Raw genomic sequence first — 17,576 nt, 5'->3', positions numbered from 1 at the left:
TTAAAGTTGTAAACTTTGCCATGGAACATAATAACTGTGCTGCTGCAAGACAATATGGAGTAACAGAAAAGATGGTTCGGGACTAGAAAGCAAATGAAAAAGCATTAAGGAGTATGCCAAGGGGTAAGTGTGCATTAAGAAGAAGCACCCCACATTGGCCAGAACTCGAAAAACATGTAGCAGACATGGTGAATGAGCATCGCCAAAGCGGTTATGTAGTGGCACGAAATACGTTTGTTTGCACTTCAGTGGGCCAAATCTAACCCAGATCTCAGCAACAGATTTAAGGCCACTGTATCCTGGTGTACTAGATTCTTGAGAAGGCATAATCTGGTAGTGAGGCAAAAGACGAAAATTGCACAAGAATTACCTGCAGATCTTGATGCCAAAGTACATAGTTTCCATCGCTACGTAATACAGCAGCGCAATAAACATGGCTATGCGTTAAGTAGTATCGGAAATATGAATGAAACTCCAAAGAATTTTGATATGGTTGCAAATAAAACTGTCCATCCAAAAGGTGAAAAAACATTTTTTATAAAAACAGGACATGAGATGTCCAGTTTTACAGTGGTACTACCATGCACAGCTGATGGCACCAAACTGAGACCAATGATTATTTTTAAAAGAAAAACCATGCCGAAACTCAAGTTTCCTATTGGTTGTTTTGTACATGTGAATGAAAAGGGCTGGATGGATCAAGAAGGGGTAAAGCTATGGCTTGATAATGAATGGAGCAGGCGACCAGGTGGACTTATTCAAAAACGTAGTCTACTGGTGTGGGATATGTTCAGGGCTCATTTAACTCCCAGAACCAAGCAAAGGCTGGCAAGAATAAAAACAGATGCTGCAGGTATTGCTGGATGATTGACATTGTTGGTACAGCCACTGGATGTGTGCCTAAACTAGCCATTTAAAGATAGTCATTCACAAAAGGAGGAAACATGCGTGCTCCACAGTTGGATGTTTTGTGCAAGTTTGTCATAAAAGCCTGGAATGATATTGATGCAGAAACAGTCATCAAGTCTTTCAAGAAGTGTGGCATATCAAATTCATTAGATGGTATGGAGGACGACTACTTGTGGCAAGAGGAAGAGGAAGCTGAAGCCGAGACCACACCATCTGATACCGAATTAGACCCATACGATGACTGCCTTACAAATGTACCATAAGATCTCATTGATTTACTTATGATATCAGATGACGAAGAGGAGGATTTTGTAGGCTTTTAAAGGGAAACTGTCACGCCAGAAAATCCTGTAAAAATAGCTTGGAGTTATGAAAAGTTTAATCCACTTGCACTGTTTTATGTTTACCGTACATGTTCGTTGACAAACAGCCTTATGTTTATAAGTGACTGTTTTTTATTTGGTTCGAAAAATAAAATTGTGACTAAACAATTGGTTTGAGTTCAGTCTTTGAGTGTGTACAAGAAATGCTTAACACTGACAAGACAAGATCCAATGACACACGGTACTAAAACTACGATAATTCCAGAGACCTCCTTCACCCGCTTTCCTACTCTCTTAATGCTACCAAGATCATGGGTAGGAATTTCCTCATGAAGGTTCAAAAATAAGTGCCATAATCATAAACATCCATTATCCCGTATGAGAGCAACCCCACTACCGACAGTACCTCCACTTTGACTGTTCCATTCTACAGAATATATGGTAACGGGTAAACTATAGACCCCAAGATGGGGCACCAACAGGACTATGCCCATATTCAAAATATATAGGAACAGGACAGTTCTGTATACTTCATGTCACGGAGGAGGGCTAGAATCACTAATAAGCCCAAAATAAATTCTCAAAATGGCTATGGAGGACTGCGTTGGAAGAGGGGTAGTCTTATACGGCAAGTATAGCACGAAACCTACATTTTATCAAGAAAAGTAGGGGGGTCGTCTTATACGCCCAGTCGTCTTATACGCCGGAAAATACAGTATGTGCAAATGACCAATATTGGTACACTCTATAGTTTTATTAGTAAACCCACATATCAGTGCAAAATATTGTGACCATTTCAATGGAAAATTTGATTGCAAATAAGTGTGCTATTACTTCTCATGCTTCCGGTATGTCTTTATTAAAAGTGATAGTTTTTAAACATGATTTGAGAAACATTCCTACGCCCGCCCTGATGACAATGCGGTTAATGAACTAGGAGGGGTCATGTATATCCTATATGTGGTTAGATTTGTATTATATATAGAGCAAACGTTTAGTCTATTAAATGAAACAAATGGTTTTTTTGTACAACAGACATGCTGACCTTGCTTTTTTGAGGGTGCTCTCATATTTGATAAAGATGTCTTAGTAAATTAAAAGGTTTACCCAGGATCACATAATTTGATAGCAGATTATGTTTCAAGAACATGATAATTAGGTCAAGTAGATTATTTAAGTCACTAGACCCACATGTCTTGTAACATTGATTTTTCGAGGCCTGATTTTATTTACCTTCGGTAATGCCTTATTTGGTAGCGATTCTAGCCTCAAATTCCTTACCAAACACTCCCCCCCCACCCGCCTCCCCCCCCCCCCCCCAGCTTTGCGACTGGATTACAGAGTTAAAGTTTAATCCCTGTAAGCAAACGTTTGTCCTTTACGCTAGCTCTTCATTACTGCTTGCCATTTTTCCAGATTTATGGATTGAAAGGGAAGACTAATTACTTCACATTCTCTCTCCTCTGTTTACTTCTTTAGTCTTTTACTTGAACAGACTTTCCTCAGTTAAAAATATATTTTTTGTACAATGTTAAGGAGAGCCTTGCCACAGCATCACAGAAATGACAATACTGCACACTGTTTATTGGGTGTTTTCGTTACTGGGTATGTTATTAGGTCATTCCCATAATGAATTGCAGAATGTTTTCATGTGATTTAAGGTGAGTATTAGGCGACAGTATGTGTGCAAGTAAGTTAAATAGGCTTGCTCACTAGTGCATTACTGCATGCGCAAAACTTACGTGCTGAACGAAAAATATTCCAAACATCTGTTTTTAATAACTCCATGTTCTTTCTTTTGCAGCTTCTTCAGAAGCAGCTCACATTATTTCTGCAACTGGTGACAGTCTGTCAGTGCCAGCTCCAGCCGTTCATGTACATGAATCCCCAAATCAGGAGTCTGCACTGCACAGACCAGATGCCTCAGGTACCTTTTGACACTTTTCTTTTTTGTTAATTTGAAAATACATGCAATTTGCTACATTACTGACCTTTCAGAGCTGTGATGTGAAATATTGCTGGTTAGTATTCGAGAGTACAGCCCACAATTATACAACAGCCTTAATTTCATGTTAAAAATGTCAATTGCTGATCTTAAATGTGGGGTAGAAAAGTTAGCTTCTTGTGAAAGTAGTTCTAGTAACTAAATTTCTGTACCAAACCCAGTGCAATCCAGAGAAGTTACATTAAGAATACCTGGCATCTTGGTTTTCGTATTTGAGATGGTGACACGTACTCTAGCTCCTACATGTGTTAATAGGCACAGCATTTGCATCACGTTTTGCTAAACAAGTTGGGGGTTATTAGGAGAATAGCATTGCAAAATAAAATAATAAAAATGATAATTTATGAAAATGATTCCATTCCATAATGAATAAAAGCACCCCTAAAAGAATCAACATTTTCTGTAATATTTTGTTTGAGGCATGCGGGCTGCTGAATTCATATCTTAGCATAGATCGCCGCCTAGTGTTGGGTCCGGATGTTTGCACTTTGTTGTCCTGGAAGAGTCTTCGAAGTATCACGAGATAGGTGACTCCTCCCCTGGACTACAGTGCGCATGGGCATCTTCTCCATCTTCAGATTGTTTTTTTCCGCAATTGGGTTCGGATGCTATTCCTTAACTCCAACTTCGGAACCGAAACTTTTCAACTTTCTAAGGCCAAAAGGCCTTCTACCCCGACGGTATTGTTCTCGTTCGGTAAACCTTTACTTAATTTCACTTTCCATCTCGATCCGGTCGTCGACACGGGCAGTTGGGCCTTTTCGATGCCACGTGGGCCTGCTACCGATGGAAAGGACCCCATTTAACAGGTGCCCATAATGTCACTCCAAGTTCCCACATACAGTATGCAACAAGTGCCTCTCTCCCGAGCACAACGAGGAAGATTGTCCAGCTTGTGCTCAGTTCCGGTCGAAGAAAACTATCCAGAACCGACGGGCCGCTAGACAAGAAATGCAGCGGCAGGCACCGGAACCGGAGAACATTTTCGATGATGAACACGACCTCCCGGAAGCGGCGGATTCCGACCTCGAAATTGTCACCGTAGAAGACCAGTCTGACTCCGATGACCAGATCACACCGGGGCAACCGTGAGTACCACGCCCCATACCCTGCTTCCATCTCAAGACAAGGCGAAGCATCGCCTAAAGGCCTTAGCTGAGATCGACAAACCCCTTCAGAGAATCCGCCTTCCAGCTCGGCTCCGAAGACCAAACCCAAGCCGTCTGAGACCCCGGGAACTAGCTACACTATTCATAAAAAGGCAGCCGAACCGAAAAAGGTTGTCGAGCCGAAGAAAACCATCAAAACAAACAGGTCGTTGATCCCAAGAGATTAGTCGACCCGAAAAAGGCCGTCTAGCCAAAAAAAGTGTTGACCTCCCAAAACAGGTCATACTAAAACTCCTGGTGACCCGAAAAAGGCAGCTGAGTCGACGAAAAAAACGGTTGATCCGAAAAAGGTTATCGAACCGAGAACACCAGTTGACCCGAAGAAGGGTATTGAACTGAAAAGCACGGTCGATCCGAAAAAGGTCGTCGAACCAAAGAAGGTCGCCGAACCAAAAAGACGGTAAAGACGAAACAAGTCGAACAAAAGGGAGTCTCTGAGGCGAAAAAGGTCACCGACCCGAAAACAGCAGTCAAGCCGAAAGAAGCTCCACAGCCGAAGGCCCTCGAGCCAAAGACTCCTAAACAAGTGACTAAGCCAAAATCATCGGCGCCAAAACCACGGACAGTTGAGGAAGAACTTTTCCACCCTGATGCAGTGGAGGAAGAACAACCTAAACTGTATATAGACCCTAAAACAGCACGGGTGACAGTTTACCACAGGAAGAAGAGACCTTTGGACACTGATACTTCTTCCCCCTGCTCCTCCAAAGACGAAAGACTTTGCAACATCTCCCTCAAGGCCTTTCACTCCTCCTCCTTTCTTTCCTGACATGCCTTATGTACCTTACTCTCCTTCACATTATGATGACAGAAAACATAGGGGACGATCCTCAAGATAACTTTGTAGACCCTGAGGATCAGGATGCACAGGATTAACACATGGGATGACCAAAATGATCCTTAAGATACATGCAACCCACAACCCATCCCTGACACCTCTACATATCCTACAAAGCCATCCCCTACTGATGACACCATTGTCTTTAACCAACTAGAGGATGGGGCATACCAGTGATATTGGTATTTCAACCCTGGGTGATGTTATGAGGGATGGGATGCTTAAGTCCTTCCAAGATTTACAGAAGGAATTCTATATGCCCCAGGCCCAGTTTTATCGATACCTTCAATTCCGCCATGCTTTGTCCCCTAGTCTAGAGGGCCTGGAATCTCTCCCTGAATTTAGCCCGTTGGAGGCGAAGTTCTTCATGGGGAATCTAGAGACAAAGAAGATTTCCCGGATTTACCAATCCCTGGTTGCCTATTGCTCCCCCACACTTCAGAGGCTGCGGGAGGACCGGGAAGAAGATGTGGCCACACTAGAGAAGGATTGCAGGGAAGCTTTGGCGGCCCCACGGGGAGCAGCCATAGCGGTGCGGCTTCGCCTCATCCAATTTAAATACTTACACAGCGTCTATTTTACCCGGGTACGACTGGGGCGGGTGGGGTTGATTGCCTCCCTGGAGTGTATACGATGTGGCCGAGAGGAGGGCACGTTCCTGCAAATAGTCTGGCAGTGCTTATCCCTAGACCGGTTTTGGACGGGGGTATTTTCCTGCCTGTCCGTGGTATTGGGGTGGGAGCTCCTGCTTACTCCACTGTTGGCCCTGCTCCATGTTATGGAGGGAATAGGGGGTAACATTTATATACTACATCTAAAGTAATTGGGCCTTACATTAGCGAAGCGAGATATCGCTAGGGCATGGAAAGCTCCACAGGCCCCCTCGGTGGCTGCCTGGAAAAATGGCCTGGACTTCTGCATGGGTTCAGAACAGCCTATTTTTGTGGCCAGGGGTTGCCCTCGTAAGCATTACAAAATATGGAAACGATGGGCGGATTATCGGGGACTGTGGCTGGTGCTGCCAATTATAGTGGAAGACCATACTTTGGGGTGAATACTAAGTCACGTGGGTTGGTGCAGGTGCATGTTGGGGGGGGGGGGGTGTTCCGGGGAGGGTGTGTTATCATATTAAGACCTTTCTGGTCTATATAACAATTGTGGACAAGACTCTGTGGACACTGTGCGATGTTTGGGGGCGGTGGGGGGTTTTGGGGGGAGTGGGTTGAAGGGTTTAGTATTATGTGTATGACTTTGTCATGCATCTTTGTTATCGCTTTGAAAAGTCAATTTCTTCCTGGATATTGTATGCTTTGAATCTGCAGTGGTCTCTGAAGCACAGAGCCCTGCACTGTATATGCAATTTGACTATAAAATATGTTTAAAAAAAACAAACAATCATCAGTAAAAGCTATAACGGGTTCGTTTACGTTACCAAAATTAACTTACTATGTTATCCTGATTCAAATACAAAATAAAACTGGGTCAGTCTACAACCGATACTCCAGTTGAGATGTACTCAAGATACAGAGCCAATTATGAAGATCCAACCGAACACCATAGCGGCCATCTAAACCGGTCTATAGTTATTGTTAAACCGTTCTCAAGATCGCACACGTGTATATAAGTATATATATCTCCAATCTGTAAATACAGAAAATAACTATATCAATAAAACTGAAACCCACATCGTCACATATGTAGTAACCATGAGCCTTATTTAGTCGTCCTCTAGACATCACTGCGTATACACCCGGTCTGTGACTACAATAATGCTACTAAACCTTTCATCACCATGTATAGCCATAAGTAAAGTGAGCTCGACCCACTCATATGGTCAAAACGTAATTTATATCTCCTCCTCTGAACATCTTCAGTCTCCCACCTCCGTTACTGTCAACATGCATCTTTCCATTCATGCAAGACGTACTCATCACAGTCTAACAAGCATGTGATATGCTTAGATAACGTTGATGTTAGCCCTTCAGCCAAGTGCCTAAGTCTTCCAATATGGTTGAATTGAATACGCTCTTCCCCTATACATATTGTCAAATTTAGCCAGACTACCTACTGGAGCCCTAACAATGTACAACAACATGGGATACCAGTTGAATTTGTTGTCAAAATCGATGCCCAAATATTTATAACATGTCACCATCTTTAAATTGCCTTTTCCCAGCTCTTGAGTTATGCTGAATATGTTCAGGCCATGCTATAAACCCACCAGCGTTCTCTCCATGAGGACAATATTTTTAGCGTAGAACAAAAAAGCCCACTAACCAGATGTTACCTTAAGCATTGTTTCTCCCTTACCCAACCTCTGACAGAGATGTAAAAGTCTGGGGTGAGCCCAAAATGTGTCTGACTGATATGACAGACCTTTACTTTTGGAACAATGTGGGGGCCTACAGAACACTTAAAGATGTCGCACACACAAGCCAATTGGGAGCTCCCTAGTTCAGCATCCTCTTTCACGAGATGCTCTTTCACAAGATGCTCCTTCACAAGATGCTCTTTTTAATGGTATCAAAAGTTATGGAAAGTCCACAAAGGCATGATAGAGTAGTCTGCAGCCCCATAACTCACTCACCCAGCCAACCGTGCAAGAGCTGTTGTACTGTGCATTGTTAAGGCCCCGTTAAGGATTCCGGTCTAGATCTTAGGAATGTTTCCACCGTTTTCAAATCAATCCTGTATACTAAACAACAGGACTTTGAAGCAACTATTCTTACAGTGGCAAGGCAGAGATAACAATTGAGAGTTTGATGAAACAACTCAATGTCCAGGAACAGCTTGAGATCACAGGTATATGGCTAGTTTCATGTGTCTCTGTAAGCAGAACTGCCAATAGGGAAGCACAGTTTGTGTTTAAGAGCACCAGTGGATGAAATATCTGGCCTGAATGCTCCAGAGATTTTCATTCCTATAATGGTGTCATTCACGATCTTTTTATCGGTATCTTTTGTTGGGTGAACACACATTATCAGTTCTGCTAATAATGCATCTTGACAAGACCTCAACAGGGTTTTAACAACTTTGACTGAGGTAAGATTGATTCCTTTGTCTTAACTACTACCTGGATTAGGATCAGTCCTCTTTGCAACTCTGGTCCGAAAAATGATGTTTTAAATTCTAATATGATATCTAGCATCTTAATAAATGCTCATGTATTTAGGGAAAGTGATTTGGATTACTTATTGGAAGAATTTGGTAGCTGAACTTAGTGACAGGAGACTAAGGAAAAGGGCCTTTTCTTGTCCCTGGAATGGAAGGCTATTTGGTGAAACATGGAACAGAAGAAGCTACTCTGATCAAGGAGCAGGAGAAGCAGCTCTGGATGTGACATCACTAGTGCCTATTAGGGAGCTAAAAGAATAATTTCTAGTATTCAGGCACCTACCCTTCAATATGGAAAAAGCCAATTATTCAACCATTGCTAAAGAAAAACAATCTTGACCAAGGAGAAACTAAACGCAAGTTTACCTTTTCCAGCGAAGATCTTTGAAAAAATGATGAATACCCAGCTACCGCAGTTTATAGAAGAGAATAAACTATTAGATGACACCCAATTTGGCTTTAGGAAAGGACACTGCACGGAGTCTGCTCTTATCAAAGCATCAGATGAAATCAGAATGGTGCTAGATAGAGGAGGTGCAGCAGTCCTGGTGCTTCTTGATCTATCAGCAGCTTTCGACACGGTTGATCGTGCCACCTTGATCAACCGTGTCTCGGCCTTAGGTGTCAGACGAAAGGCTAAGGCTCTTCTGTCTTTTCTCTCCGACCGGACTTAGTCAGTCAGCATGGGCGACTATAACTCCTCAGTCTTTTCACTTCCATGTGGTGTTCCGCAGGGATCGTTGCGGAGCCCCACCCTGTTTAATATATATATGTGATGGACTTAGCACGAGTAATCAAGACTTTTGGAATGGGTCTCGCGTCCTATGCTGACGACACGCTAGCGGTGCATAAAAACAGGGAGGCGGTGGCTAGTTTTCATGATGGCATGCTGGCCATCGGCTCATGGATGGCAAACAATTGACTTAAATTAAATTCGGACAAGACCGAGGTAATGGTTTTTTGGCAACCGTACCATGGTGGCCAGAGGAATTGGGATTACTCCCTACTCCTGTTAAGAAGGCCAGAAACTTAGGCGTCCAGTTTGACGAGAGCCTCACTTTTAAACAGCATGTCAATGCGGTGCCTTCTTTGTCCTTTTACGTTCTAAGTATGATAAAAAAATTGCTACCCTATCTCCCGATGAGTGCTGGAAAAACTCTCATTAGTGCTCTAGTTAGGTCTAGAGTTGATTACTGTAAGAGCCTTTTAATTAATGCACAGGAAAATGTGCTGAATAGGCTGCAACGGATAAATAATGCAGCCGCTAGGATATTGTTAGCTACGCCAAAGTTTTAGCCAATTTCCAGTGTTGGGCGCCAACTACATTGGCCGCCCATAAAAAGCAGAACTAAATTTAAGGCGCTATGCATTGCTTATAAAGCAGTTCATGGTACAGGACCTGAATACCTCAAAAAAGCCTTTTGAGCATATGCACCCAGCAGAGCTTTATGCTCCGCAGCCGCCAACCTTCTGACCATTCCCAGAACAAACAAAGTTAACTGGGGCGACAGAAGATTTGTTGTGGCAACAGCTAAACTTTGGAACTTGCTCTCCTTACAAATTAAGACTAGTCCAGCACTACTATCTTTTAGGAAACAAGTGAAAACTAGGTTATTTGAGCAATAGAAGCCTACCCGCTATACTTACAGTCCATAGCGCCGAGACACCCTTTGGTATTTGTGCACTCTATAAATTGTTAACCCCTTAAGTGCTGCTGACGGCCAATGGTCGTCAGCAGCGCTACCTCCCCAGTGCTGCGCACGACCATTGAACGTCCATTCAGCACTAGTTCTAATGGACAGCGCAGCACTGGGGAGGAATGTGTAATAGCAGCTATGAGGTTAAAATAAATAATAAATAATAATAATATTTTTGTTCCTCTCCATGACGGAAGCAGGATTGTGGGTAAATTTCATCTGATATTCTTTAAAGGAGATGCTGGCTGCAGGCAAATCTTCTAAGCACATTCTTGGCACGCAAGAATTTTCGAGTAGCAATCACTATGTAATCAAAGGAGTACAAACATCTGCCTGGCTTCTCACTCGAGAAAAAAACCTTTTAGGCTTGGATGTTCTTAATCTAATTCAGTTTTCATCAGCTGGGTTCATGCTTGCAAAGCATGTTTCCAAGAATGTAGTGGGAGAGAGCACATTGTAGCTCATGCAGTTAATGATAATGAGGCTACGCAACCTGGTGTAATGCTCCCATCAAGTGATGAATTTGGAGACATTACCATCTTTCTTCCCACAATGTTGCACTGAAGCTCCTGACATTTTGGTATCTCTGCAAGGAATGATAGACAAATTCTGCAGGTGGTTTGTAGATCATATCTGAATCTGCTTCAGTGAATCTACTTCAGGTCAACTACCACCACGTTATCACCAGCAGCTCAGGCTAGCCTTTCGTACCATATGTACTGTTGAGACAACGTCGACACATACTGATTGCCATATGTCTCTAATGCTAGTTTTGCCCGTCTGTGTCTATCAGGAGTTGCCTGATGAGGAATCCCACACACTTGGATTCAACGATGATGATGATAGTGACTGGAGAAAATGAGATGATGCCCATTTTTATGACCACATTTTTAGAGGTGATTTATGGAAATATGTTGCACCTGAAGAAAGTTCAACTGAGACGGTGTGATTCCTCCCCTTATAAAGATGCTACAGCTTCAGTATCTTATTGACAAATCACCTTGCCAAGTTTTTACTCCATGGAGGAGCTATAAAGTCTTGGATCTGTCGTCCTCTTGTCTCCATGAACATACATGATAAGACTCCCAATTTACAGCAGCTAATCCTAGCACTAAAAACCGTATTTGTGGGTGAATAATTTTAATTTTCCAAGTGCCAACATAAGAATTTTCTGAAATATGGGTGTTCGAGACCAGAGGAGTGTTAGCAGTATTTCCTTGGGTCAAACGGGCTCTTAGTTTAAAGCTGGAGATTAAATATGCTTTGTCATACAACAGCGTTAGGAAGGTCACATTTCTTGTTTAGAAATTGAAACTTTTACACTCTGCAGTGCTTAGGAAGTTAACATGTCTCAAAAATCTTCTTGCTTATTATCTTCAGACTTTCTTGACATTAGGACTGTTTAAAAGAATTTAATCAGCAGTTGTCATGGTTCCATATATATATTTTTTTAATCTTGTTTCTGGATATGGGCCGATGCTGAAATAAAAAACCATGAAATTGTTTTGGTAAAGTAGCTGGACTACCACATTGAACCCTGTTGAACGATAGCCGATCCACTTTAATTGGGTATAGATAACCCTTATTTAACACAGTACAGTTTCCAAAAATCTGAAAACCAACATTCTGAAACTTCAGAAAGTAATATTCAGTAATATAAAACTTTAGCAAATGTTTCCGTAACCACGTTTGCTTTTGTATCCAAGAAGACATTTACAAAACTTTCTTGGAAGTGCAAAAATTGGTCTTAGGGAACATACCTCAAAACAAACAACTTTATAGCGGTTTTGGAGCAGCATCTATCCTTGTTCGATGCAATTTTATTGTAATAATGTTATGTTTATTTTATGAAGCACATCTTAACTCCGCTTCTTGGCACTTACTTTAATGTTAACTGATAAGACAGTTGTGGAGAGTGACAATAAACATGACCTGGCTGAGAAAAGAGCCTAGCAGGGGATGTTGTTAAACAGATTTCTAAAATGAACCCAGTTAGACTTGACTCAAGTAAGAGGGACAGTGTTTCACAATTTACCTGTGGCTGTGAAAAAAGTATGTCCATAGATCATCATTAGCTACTACAAGAAGTTGATTCTGAATCTACTAAAATTTGGAGTCCAATAATTTGCGTCTTTTTGTTAGAAGAAATTGTTTAGGAGTATCATAACTTTACAAATTGGGAACTAGTGGAGGAATCTAAGCACTGGGAAACTTTACATCTGTCTTGAGAGCATGTTGATTAGCTGCAAAGCAACATTCTTTACCAGGTGAAATATCTTCAGGGGGCGCCAAGGACATTGAATTTGCTAAGTCAAGCACCTACTGCGTCGGCACATTTAATCACTTGGAGGCATATCTGTTTTTCAATGAATGGGTATTCTTTTGAGGATTCTCTGCTGTATAGACTGTTGGCAACCTTCAGCTTCTGAGTGATCCAGTCTAGACTAGAATGAATAAGTTCACAAACTTCCTCGCAGAATAAGACGACAAACATAAAACCTGACGTTAGGTATCACTCCTTGTACGTGAGCAGTGCAAGACTATCTAGGAGCTCTGTGTCATCTGCGTACATCTGGAATCGGGCCCATGAGTGGTTGATTAATTTGTCAAGAGGAAGCATGTACAGGTTGAACAAAAAATAATCTACCATTGTGGGACACCTTAGCTCAGTTTTCTGGCTGCTGAGGGGGAAAAAGGTGTGAGAGCGACTGTTTGTGCCCTTCGAGCTAATAAGGATTTAAAACTCTTAAAGACAGTCCCCATAAACCTAGCCTTGACTAGAGTCTTCAAGATGTTATGGTAGATTGTTTGATTGCTGAAAGATCTTACCGGGTTAGTAATAGGACACTACCGCAGTCAGTCAGACTGTGAAAGTTGTGTTGCACACACAGCACTGCGTCCATGGTGATACAGCCCAAATGTTAATCCACTTAAGAGTTCTATGGACTTATTCACAGCTGTCTAATGGCAAGCTACTCCAATAGTTTTCTGAAATACACCAGTATTGAAATAGGACAAAAAAATTGCTTAAATCTTCAAGGAAGGCTTTTTGATCAGGAGATTTATTGCTACTAACTTCGAGGCTCCAATAATTAAGTTGTCAAAAGCCCTTGAACAGCATAAATAGCTCATTAGAATTGGCAGAGACTCTTTGGAAAATCAGAGGGTCGACTTCCTGTAATAATGACTTTCGTGATTAGCTGGAAGTGTTCTGTGCAAGAGTTGAGACTGACTCAAGTAAGATCTTTTATACAATTATCCGGGATCACTTTCAAGAATTATAATTAAGTAAATCTTTTAGATCTTCAATGCAAAGAAAGATGAGGTGTCCACAGAGTTGAAGTTAGAGTAAAAGCATAATGACTAGCACTGGGAGATTGCTGTTTGGAAGTGAAATAAAATTAATTCAAAAGATTAGGGAACCAACTGATGAACTTAAAAAATAAATCACCTTTACCTTCCTGTGTTTGCTTTTATAGGTTGTTGCTAAGGCAGCATACATTTTTCTTAGCTCAAGAAATAAAAACATCTCTGCTTTCATGTAGCTGATATAAGTCTATCTTTCAATTAATACGTTCTCAACGAAGGCCAATTAATCATCCCATCTCACACCGGTTAATCAGCTAAAGTGAAGGGTTATTTACGTACAGCAGTTATGTAATGTATGCAGCAAAATGCCTGTGTAGTAAATCGTGTAGTTGAACTATCCTCACAGCAACAATAAAATGGAACAAACCTAAATTATGCATAAGATCAGATATTGAGTCATCTACTGCCAAACACTTCAAGGAGAAGGGCCAAATATTGACCAAATAAGGTTTCAGATCTTGGATACTGCTAAACCCCTATGAAGAAGGGATATTCCAAAAAGAATCTTTCTACATGAAAAAATTTGTTGGGTTTATTGCTTTGGATACAGTTTTAATTAAACCTTGAATTGCCTTTTCTATTTCTAGGATTACTCTCCGTAATCCTTTGTAAATACTAGGTGGTAATGGACGTTTAAACCCACATCCAGGATGGAGGCATCAAAAAGGTTATGGAACGATTTTAGAGAAAGACTGATACTTCTCGAATAACCAGAAGTGAACTTTAGACTAGATTTGAGGTCTGGGTTAAGATGAGTAGATGAGTGCATGGACTATACGCAAGCATGCAGGTAATCAAGCTCTTCAAGATGTAGATGGACTCTGAATATGAGCAGCTGTACAGTATTTACTTTTCTTTTATGGAGTAGATGTTGGTTGTATATTACGTTTGGTATGTGAATACCTTAATTTTAGATCATTATTTCTGTATAATTCTGACAAAGTGATAGTCTGAAAAGGGTCATTTAAAAAAGTAAAATAAGTGAATCACTTTGAAATGTATTACAATGTTATGTTGCCAAATTAATTCCTAAATAAAATTTAGCAGCTACTGTTGTGACGAGAACCAACAAGAATTTCCGGTTTTAAGTAACTAAAACTAAAGCCTCCAAGGAGATGTGAACAAAAGGTTTTTGGGAATTTAATTTTATTCACAAAGTATTGAATTTTGGTGCACTGTTGTAGTTTGAGCCTGTATAACCCCAAGATACTATGATTTTTGGTGACTAAATATGCCAGTATTGTTGCTCTCTCTGTCTTAGTAGAAAACATTGTGACGTTTGATGTTTTAAATTCTTTTACCGTTTCATGGCTTACATGAATAGTCAAGCTAATGATTTAATAATATTCAAGCTTCAAATTGCTGTAACAGACTGCTTTTCCTTCGGTTTGCCTTGGACTTTATCCAAAACAATGTGCATAATGGCGTAACTGATGTGATCCGTTTGATCTATGGATATATGCTCCTGGTTCAGTAAGCTGTTCTCTTTCTTATCTAAGGTAAAGCTTGTGACGAATGTGCACATGAAGGATCTCATCCCTTGAAGGAGCGACCGGCAGAGGAAGTTGCAGCCAAGCTTGCTGAACAAGAGAAGATTGAACAAGAAAAGATAGGATGTATGATCTGAGTCATGGTGGTGTCGATTTGAAGAGTTGTTACTTTGTCATCCATTTTCTACAGTTACCAACCTGTTAAGAATATTTAAATTGAGGATGGCTGGAAACAAAGCAATTCTAGAAGCAACCTGAAGTTAGGAGGCCATTCACGTAATCCTTCCTACATTGTCTTAGTCATGCACTTCCACAGTTGTTTTCACTGAATCCTTGATCCGTCTCCTGCTCTACGATCTGTGTAGACATGTTTGGGGCTGCATTTCGATTACTCTGTGCTTGAAATATTTTACTTAAATTCTTTGGTCTAGCAAGATGAAGCTTTAATTCTGAGCTAACGCTGACATAATCACATAAACTGACAAAAAGAGCATACAGAGAGCAGCTTTGGGTCTGCCTCTTTGTTGATGTATTTGCTTATGGCATTTCAGCATTTGATTGGCCCAAATGTTGTATTAGGCTTCCTAAGATGACGAAGTGTCCGTGCTATGGAAACATTGATATATTCCCCGTTATTGGATCTTTCATAGATTGACATACTTGAATTATTCCCCTTCGTGGAAGTGGGAGTACCATGGTATAATAGTAAAGCAGTATAGGTTAATGCACACAGACTATAAAGGCTATACAAAATTCACTTCAGTAACTTATCCACATCATTTAAAAGGGATCAAACTTCAGCCACTCGAGCAACAGCATCCTCTAGAACACTCCCCACAGAGGCTTCTTACCTCAAGTCTCCAACTACACCCATACCCTCCCAGCCACCATGGCCAACAGGCTTCCCAGCCCTTTTCTGGGTGTGGGCGCAGGTCCCACAGACAGCATATGACAGGTGGCCAGCAGACGAGTCAGTGCCACCATCGCCACCCCAGCATCTGCTACTTCTAAACCTCTTTAGGTTGCTCTTTGACCATCATGGGCATTCAGTGGGAGGCATGACACGCCATCAACTGTCCCACTGGCGATCAATGACATCAGACCGCTGGTTTCTCCGATAGTCCAAAGGGGCTACACCCTCTCTTATGTGAAGCCCCCCAACCCATGCCACCCACTTATGATCAGCTGACGGAGGACCATCTCTCCTTGATCTGTCAAAAAGTGCAGGCTCTCTTGGACAAAGAAGCCATAGAGAAGGTGCCTGCATCATAGGTACGTTGGGGTTGTTATTCCTGCTACTTTCTGATACCAAAGAAGGACGATAGGCTTCGTCCTATCCTCCATCTGCACCTTATCAACCTCTTCTTGAAGAAAGAGAAATTAAAAATGTTCAGGCTCCCATAAATTCTGTCTGCCCTTGACCTGGGAGACTGGATGGTAGCGTTGGACTTGCAGGACGCATATTTCTACATCCCTGTCTTGCCGGTCACTGATGTTACCTGCAGTTCAAAATCAGCCAAAAGCACTTTCAGTTTGATGTGCTACTTTTCGGCCTTACCAGTACCCCATGGGTGGTTGCCGTTCATCTGTGGAGGTCGGGATGTTCCAGTCTTACCCTACCTCGGTGTTTGACTGTTGAAGGCGGGCTCGCCCCAGGCAGTCGTCTCCCACCTTCAGACTATGGTGAACCTCTTGCATTCTCTGGGGTTCACTATCAACAATGCCTAAGTTGCACTGGACTCCCCCCTCAGTAGTTCCTTTTTACTGGAACTGTTCTGGACACTGGGCAGTTTCGGGTCTTTTCTCCCGAGTGGCGAATCCAGGATATTCAGGCTATGATACCAATGTTGCAGTCTCTATCCTGGGTTTTAGTGAGAATGACTCTGAGGCTGTTGGGCCTCATGGCCTCTTGCATCCTGCTGGTTACTCATGCACGATGGCATATGCAGGCTCTTTAGTGAGACCTGAATTCCCAGTGGGCTTAGCATCAGGAGATTCTCTACAACATGGCCCAGACCTCAACTTTGTACATCAACGAACATAAGAAGTCGCAGACGATGCACAGTCTTGTGCCCGGTCTAAGTTGTGTCCCATTCACAAGAACATTCCTGTGACAGCTACCACTACCCCCTCATAATCTTCAGGCAAGTTTCAATCCAAATGTAAGCATAAGGAAGTGAATCTAGACTCTACTCCACTCCACTACTCTGGTTCCAAAGAGGAGGAGTGGAGTCATCCATTGAGGTCATCTGTCCTAGAATCAATACCCCTGCTGGTTCTGATGTACCCCTAATTCTCTGCGCCATCGTCAACACCACAGCAAATTGAGGCCTTTAGGAAGGCCAAACTGCTAGTCTGTAGTGCTCTTCTTCCCACCACCCTATTCTGTGGAGGGATCTCTTTAACATGTAAAAAGGTCTCAAGTTACCAATCGGCAAACTGTCCTCAGGAATTGTTTTACGCTCCACGTCGGAGGGCACAGAAAAGGAAGAAAACAACAAGCTGAGTGCACAGGTAGGATATTTATGTACAGCTCTGCTTTTTTTCCAGTGTGGCAAGGAGTCCTACAACACCTTCTAATGGTGTGCTGGAACACTGCAGAAAAATTGGATTTTACTTTAGGTATAGTGTAACCTTTATCAGGAATTTTAGGATAAGAAAG

The 17,576-nt window shown here is 41.9% G+C and overlaps 1 protein-coding gene across 2 annotated transcripts in view; it reads left to right on the top strand.

Annotated features, from left to right (window-relative positions):
- Positions 1-17,576, top strand: part of IMMT (inner membrane mitochondrial protein) — a 512,590-nt gene that overhangs the window by 164,473 nt on the left and 330,541 nt on the right. Inside the window, exons 5-6 of one of the 2 annotated variants that reach the window (XM_086964254.1) lie at positions 3,037-3,159; positions 14,924-15,040. In XM_086964254.1, coding sequence (XP_086820380.1) covers positions 3,037-3,159; positions 14,924-15,040 — 240 coding nt within the window. The remainder of the gene's footprint in view (positions 1-3,036; positions 3,160-14,923; positions 15,041-17,576) is intronic. The other variant, XM_086964255.1, reaches the window with a different exon arrangement.

Source organism: Lissotriton vulgaris, chromosome 3_2 (assembly GCF_964263255.1).
Source record: "Lissotriton vulgaris chromosome 3_2, aLisVul1.2, whole genome shotgun sequence".
NCBI classification, from domain to species: domain Eukaryota; kingdom Metazoa; phylum Chordata; class Amphibia; order Caudata; family Salamandridae; genus Lissotriton; species Lissotriton vulgaris.
Note: the sequence above shows the minus strand (reverse complement) of the source record. Positions and strands in the feature narration are given on the sequence as shown.